The sequence below is a fragment of the Rhineura floridana genome, chromosome 5, assembly GCF_030035675.1.
Source record: "Rhineura floridana isolate rRhiFlo1 chromosome 5, rRhiFlo1.hap2, whole genome shotgun sequence".
NCBI lineage: Eukaryota > Metazoa > Chordata > Lepidosauria > Squamata > Rhineuridae > Rhineura > Rhineura floridana.
In genome coordinates this window covers 97,781,347-97,788,238 of record NC_084484.1, presented here as the reverse complement: position 1 = coordinate 97,788,238, position 6,892 = coordinate 97,781,347, and the positions used below count along the sequence as shown (strand labels likewise).

Here is a 6,892-nt window from a genome sequence, read left to right as displayed (position 1 = left end):
GAGTTAATACGTTTCTCTCAAACACATACACATCGTGTGGAGAAATGTCACTGATTTTGGGACGGTGTAAAAGCCGGAACGGAATGAAACAGGCCGGAACGGGCCCTTTATAAAAGAAATTGATGCCAAAAACACTGGGATGTGTTAGAGACATTTCAGAACAACATTTAGGAACAAAAACCATTCCGATAGGATTTTATTAACCCTTTAACAACCAAAATGCCCTCCAGAACGGAATGAAACAGCCCGGAACGGCGACTTTCCAGCGAGGCAGACCTCCCAAATTCACCAGCCCCACATGACTACATGGGATGCATGCAATAAGACACAAAACTTCCATGAAAACCACGTTCCAATACCCGTTCTGGGCTATAATACGCTTTTACGTAAATCAGCCCGGAACAGCGACTTCCCAATGAGCCAGACCTCTCAAATTCACCAGTCCCACATGACTACATGGGATGCATGCAATAAGACACAAAACTTCCACATAAGCCACGTTCCATGCAATAATACATCTTTCTGAACAGAGCCCAGAATATCTGAACCAGCCAAGTCAATCAAATGCACCAGTCATGCATAACTGTATGAGTCAATGCTCTGGGCCACAAGCTTTCACAGCAACCACTTTCACTTGCATACACACAAGCAAAGATTTGTGCTATGCGCTCCAATTGTTTTCAATGGTATATAGCCAAATATAACTTCAGTTAATTTAACAACAGAGACAAATTTCATTTGACGTCAAATTTAAATTGGTACTGCTGAAAGTTAAGGGCACACTTCTGTATTTTTGTGAATACTTTGATTCTCTTATGTTACTGTAATATATATTAAAGATGATCTTTCATTCCAACGATTGGTAGTGTTTATTTATAAATTATACAGTCATCTACACAAAACATCCTGAATGAAATGTTGATAGTATGCAAATTTAACTGCAAAACAAATTGCTCCAATAAATATTATTACTTAGTTGGCAGCTCTAGTAATGATTAATGAGGTATGTGTGTGAAAACAATATAGTACATTGTTGTTTTTCTTTCCTAGCAAGGTTTTTGTAGTAAGCTATACTAGTATTGAATGCAACTACAGATAGCTTTTGGTGCTAGAGAATAGCTGCAGTTTACTCTTCTTCCCACTAGGGGCACTATAAGATCTGCTGGTCTCTACAGAGACAGGATGATCCCTTCTTTTTTCAGACCAAAAAGGCAGCAGCCCAGGTATGCTATATTTATTATACTGTGGAGGTGGCTCAGTGGCAGCAAGTAGTGTCTTCTCTCATTACCTACAGCAGAAAAGGCATGAGTAAAAGCCAGCCGACTTGTCCCTCCAATCTCTCTTGCTCTCTCTCTCCCCAATTCACCAGCCATTCACAACCTGGTAGCAGCACCAATAGTGCTGCTTAGTGGACCTACAAACAGCAAGAAAGGGTATTGCTGATCACCCCAGAGGTTCCTGGGTCATCCTGTGTTATCTGCCATTTCCCAACAAAAGGAGAGGCAGCATCATGCGTGGCTGGTGAATTTGGTAGGTCTGGCTCATTGGGAAGTTGCCGTGCCGGGCTGTTTTACGTAAAAGTGTATTATAGCCCGGAACAGGTGTCGGAACATGGTTTTCGTGGAAGTTTTGTGTCTTATTGCATGCATCCCATGTAGTCATGTGGGACTGGTGAATTTGGGAGGTCTGGCTTGCTGGAAAGTCGCCGTTCCGGGTTGTTTCATTCCTTTCCCGAGGGCATTTTGGTTGTTAAAGGGTTAATAAAATCCTATCGGAATGGTTTATGTTCCTAAATGATGTTCTGAAGTGTCTCTAACACATCCCAGTGCTTTTGGCATCAATTTCTTTTATAAAGGGCCCGTTCCGGCCTGTTTCATTCCGTCCCGGCTTTTTGTTTTAAACAGGAAAAAAGTAATTACGTTGCTGCCCAGCACTGTCTATTCGCTACTTTTTTATTTACAAAACACTCTCTCTCTCTCTCTCTCTCTCTCTCTCTCTCTCTCTCTCTCTCTCTCTCTCTCTCTCTCTCTCTCGGGGGAGAGAACGCATTATTGGGGAATATACCATTCAATTGACATTTTCATTTTCTACTAGCAGTTACATGAGGTACTAAAAGCTGAGTTTGGAGAAGGGAACAGGATGCCGCCCTGGGCTCCTACTGGGAGGACGGGTGGGATATAAATCAAATCAAATCAATGAATAAATAAATAAATCTCAGTTCAGTGCATTCCAATGACCCTTCCGAGAGAAGCTTGTTAATATGCTTTTTATTCACAGTCTTACAGGTCAGGATGCTGGATCCATCCCAACTCAATGCATGCTAGTCCTTTTTCCCTTTGGCCATTTGTGGGAACAGTCCCTAAAATCCTGTGTGGGTGTGATAAGCAACCGGTCACTCTGGACCAATGGCCATTCTGAAATTCAACGTGCTCCTATGGCCTTCGGGAGGAGCCAATGCAGTTCAACGACCATTCTATGGCGTTCGTTTTAGTGTTATCTCGCTTATACAACTCGCGTTAAGATCGAGGAAGTTTGAAACTGAAGTGATGGGCTTGGGAGTCTTGTTTCCACTGCTTTCTTTCATAGTTTTAGTCCTCTCCTTTTTTTGAAAAGGAAAAATAGAATCTTTATCAGACGATTGTCTATACAGAATTTGGAAGCTGGAAGCATTTAATTTTGACAAGAGAGCATACCGATCCTTGAATGCAGAAGCTGCTTGCGAAAACCGTGTCAAACATAGCTCTCCGTATTGTGAACCCTTCGAGCTAGGAACTCTCGCTCTTCTCCCTGGGTGCGCCCCCTCCCCTTCCTCCCACCTCGCCCTGCCTGATTGGTGTATTACAGACGCTGGCCTTTTAAGGGCTGCCACCCGGTCAATCTAAAGTGACAAGCGCAGGGGCAGGTGTAAGTCCCGCTGCAATGGATACTTTTACCAGCCAATCGCTTCTTGGCCCGTCTGTTCCCAAAATACCGGAGACCCAATGAACTGGCGTGAAATGGAGTGGGGGGTGGGGAGCGACAGAGAACCAGCTGAACTGATGTGAAGCGGAGATTCTTTGGGGAGTCTCTATGCTCGGGGAGCCGCTGCATGCAAGAGGGCCGCGCGTTACAGTTCTTGTGACTAAGTTGACACAGGAGGCGTGCTGCTAGTTCTGCGAGTTCCCTTTGGGTGTCGTCAAAATGGTGATCAAAGTGTTTGTAGCCACATCCTCGGGGTCTACAGCGGTAGGTATTTTCATGCGATTTACATGTTGATGGACAACAAGCTTCCAGAAGCTTTGGGAAGCTTTGTTGACTAAGAAAGGGGCGTGGTATCGTACGATGACCCCGCAGTGTGGATGACAAAAGAGAGGTCCTAAGAATCTTCTTTTTGCAAATTCCAGAGGAGCGGCAGCATTAGTCTGTTGTTGCAGTTGAGGTTAATACGTAATACATCTCATGAAGCGGGTTTAAGTCCACGAAAGCTGATTGCCACGACATGTTCGTTAGTCTTTAAGGGAGCCACGAGCCTCCCTGTATCTTTCCAACAGATTCAACATGCAGAGAAATACAGTAAGGCTGCAATGCTGTCTTTACTTATTTGGGAATAAGCCTCACACTGTACTCACTGGGGCACTCTTCTGAGTAGCCATATAAAGGATTGCACGGAAGTAATGTGATTTCTCTGTGTGTGAAAAATACACACGCCTGTATAAAACATTCCTTATTTTAGTAAGCTTTCCATACTCTTAATTTTAAAGCAAGGTACTTTTGTTATTGGAGCAATAATGATCTAGCTTGGTTGCAGCATGTGGAGAAAATTTTCTTTTGAGAAATATTTAATGTAATGAATTACCATGTAAGGGGTACTGCTGTTGGTGTGGGGGGTGTTGCACAAAAATAGAGCAGTTATCTTAACATTTCTAAGGCTATTTTTAATCTTACTTATATTAATGTTATACTTCCTGATGAGTTTTGGACATATGGACTGTTAGTGAACAGAACAATTATGCTTGCTGAAGTGAGCAAAGGGCATGCAGAGAGAGGATTGGAAGATGGGACCTGGGAATGAACTGTTTCCTTTTATATCCAGTTCCCACATGAGCTCAAATTGCAGCTCTGGCTGAGCAATCAGTCACAGTGACACTTCTAAACAAACTGGCTGCTGGCTGCACATAACTGTGAGTGCATCACTAACTGGCTGACACTAACACAACCTCAAGAAGTTTCCAGAGCAGAAGGATGGGAAAGGACTAGATCGAAAAGCTTGTCTCCTTCCCAGTTACAGGTTGCTCTCGGGTGCTGAGGCTTCCATTTGGCCCCATGTACATCAAAGAGAATCACATTTGCATTTGATTGTGTATTTTGGAGGATGCCATTTCCTCATCACCTGTGACATAATATTGTCCCATGCCTGTAATTAAGATGAGTCATTTACAGTGCAATCCCAAGCATGTTTATTCAGAAGTAAATCCCATTGAGCTCAAAGGGACTTGCTCCCTAGTAAGTGTGTTTAGGATTGAATTAATAATTAACTGGTTTGAGTAACTGATTTAGGCTGCAGTCCTATATCCACTTACTTGGGAGTAAGACCCATTGAATTCAGTGGGACTTACTTCAGAGTGAACACACAGAATTGTGCAGTAAAGGTCATCCTTCAGAAGTATTGTTTTAAACCATGTACTTTTTTTCAAACGTAATGGATAGATTCATCAACTAAAACAAATATGATCAGTCAATTAGATTTCTTTAAGTAGGTTGCAGCCTTAGTTATAATCACTTGAGTAGATAGTTGTGTGTACAGTAATGGCAAGGGTTAATGCACCAGCAGTATATATGATCAATGTTATGCATACAGTCAGCTCAGTGTTATGAATACAGGCCAAGGAAGCTCAGTCCCTACTTATAGCTTAGCATCCCCTTACTAGTGTGAGTTGGTGTTGTGTATAAGAGTTAAGGAAGGCATCTTTTTATGCAATGGACTCCTTAGCACACTAATTTTACTGGAAATAGTGTTTTTCCAAATACTGTTAGGATTGCAGCCTAAATGTCTTTTTAGACTCCTATTTATTTATCATAGACATCTGGACCCTGTTTTAAACAACCATCTTCCTATTATTTTCATGTAGATCATGCGTTCCTCTTGATGTTCAGAGGGGAAGATACCTCACTTCATATAAATTTATGTGAATCTCCCCCCCACACACACACAATTTCATATCTTTCTTCAATTACTCCTTTTTTGATAGTATAGATACGTTTTGAAAACATTATGAACATTTGACTACAACTCAACAAGAAATCAGGCATATATACGCAAACATGCAAACAATGATAGCTATGCACTGAAGAACCAATCCTCATACCGAACATATTACATCAACGATTTGTAAATCTCACATGTTTATAGCAGAACCCACAAAAGGTCAGTGAAATTGAAAAAAATAGATTTAAGATTATTGTCATCCCTATTCTAAGCATATACTTTGCCCGAAGTACCAAAGAAATAAACAGGGTTTATTTTTTAGCAAGTATGTTAAGGATATTTAGTTTACTAAATTCAAAATGGAGCTATAAATTTGGTTCTTCTGGTTTCCGTTATACAGTAATCACATTTGTCTGAATGCTCTCTGAGGCATTCAAAACATTTGGATAACCAATAGTTAAGACCATGAGAAAAGGTATTTCTACAATGTTACATTGGCATGGTGTAGCATTTAAATTTGGAAAGTTTTGGGTACCACATCCTATAATCTGTCTCTCATTTGTAATTGCAGTAGGGCTACCATGTTTAGTAGATGAACTGAATAGATTAAGAGATGTTTCAGAGTTTGATCAACTAAATCAAACCCTCAATCAACATTTTTGTTTTTAAAATATATATTTTAATATGAGTACCTACTAAACCAATGGCAAATGCCCTCTTAACACAGGCATTCTCTCCTGTGTAACGGGGATACCTTTTCTAGGATGATGCCTCCTACAGTACACATATATTTTCTAAAATTGACAAGCTAAATGGTAACTTCAAGACTAGATTACCGCAATGCACTCTATGTGGGGTTTCCTTTGCACTTGACCTGGAAACTGCAGTTGCTGCAGAATGCTGCAGCCCAGTTGCTGACAAGAGTGAGATCCTGTCAGCACACAACACTGTCAGCACACAACACCTCTGCTTGGAGATCTGTATTGGTTACCGATTTGTTACTGAGCCAAGTTCAGGGTGTTAGTATTGATATATATTCCTTAACAGCTTGGGATTAGTTTACTGTCGGGAACTTTCTCCATATGTGCCTGCTCAAACATGTCAATCTGAGGAACAGGCATTATCACAGGTGCCGCATAATACTCGTTCCACACTTTTAAGAATTTGTTCTTTTAGTGTGGTAGCACCTACACTTTGGAACTCCCTGCCTTTTGATGTTGGCTTAATTCTCGCTTTATTAGAGTGATGCTTACATCCAAAGCAGTGCGCTTCATAAACCTGTCTACTCCAGTTCACCACGTTCCCTAACTAAGCTACCTAATTAGTCTCTGCAGCATGAGGGGAGAGTTGAATCAGCACTGGAGCCTGGGCGGGTACCTGCTTAAGTAGGGAAGGTCTTTGCCCGTAAACGATGGCTCCTCCGAAGTTCCACCCTCTCAAGGACCCTTTTCTTGCACTGTCTCGCACGGCAAGCCTCCAATGGCCCATCTGACAGAGGGGCTTCGATAGGCGATGGCTCGACTTAAGGGAGTGGGAAGCTGGTTCGCTGGGAAGTGTTTGAAGTTCCAGGTGGGTATTCCTGTGGGGGTGTGGTGGGTGCGCGTGAGGGGTCACTTCCTAACAGCTCAGGCGGGGGGCTCGCAGGTGGAGTGGGAACTGCCTCAATGGGGGGGCTGGCCGAGGGAGTCTCCGGGCTGACTGGGCTCT

The 6,892-nt window shown here is 42.3% G+C and overlaps 1 protein-coding gene across 4 annotated transcripts in view; it reads left to right on the top strand.

Moving 5' to 3' along the window:
• Positions 1-2,978: 2,978 nt before the first annotated feature.
• The window catches only part of SH3BGR (SH3 domain binding glutamate rich protein), a 57,249-nt gene continuing 53,335 nt past the window's right edge, over positions 2,979-6,892 (top strand). For 2 of the 4 annotated variants that reach the window (XR_009762800.1, XM_061627647.1), the window contains exon 1: positions 2,979-3,225. Coding sequence is in view for 3 of the 4 variants with exons in the window: in XM_061627647.1 (XP_061483631.1) it covers positions 3,181-3,225 (45 nt within the window). In the remaining variant the exon portion in view is untranslated. Of the gene's footprint in view, positions 3,226-3,409; positions 3,553-6,892 lie in introns of those variants that run through there. The other 2 variants (XM_061627650.1, XM_061627649.1) reach the window with 2 other exon arrangements.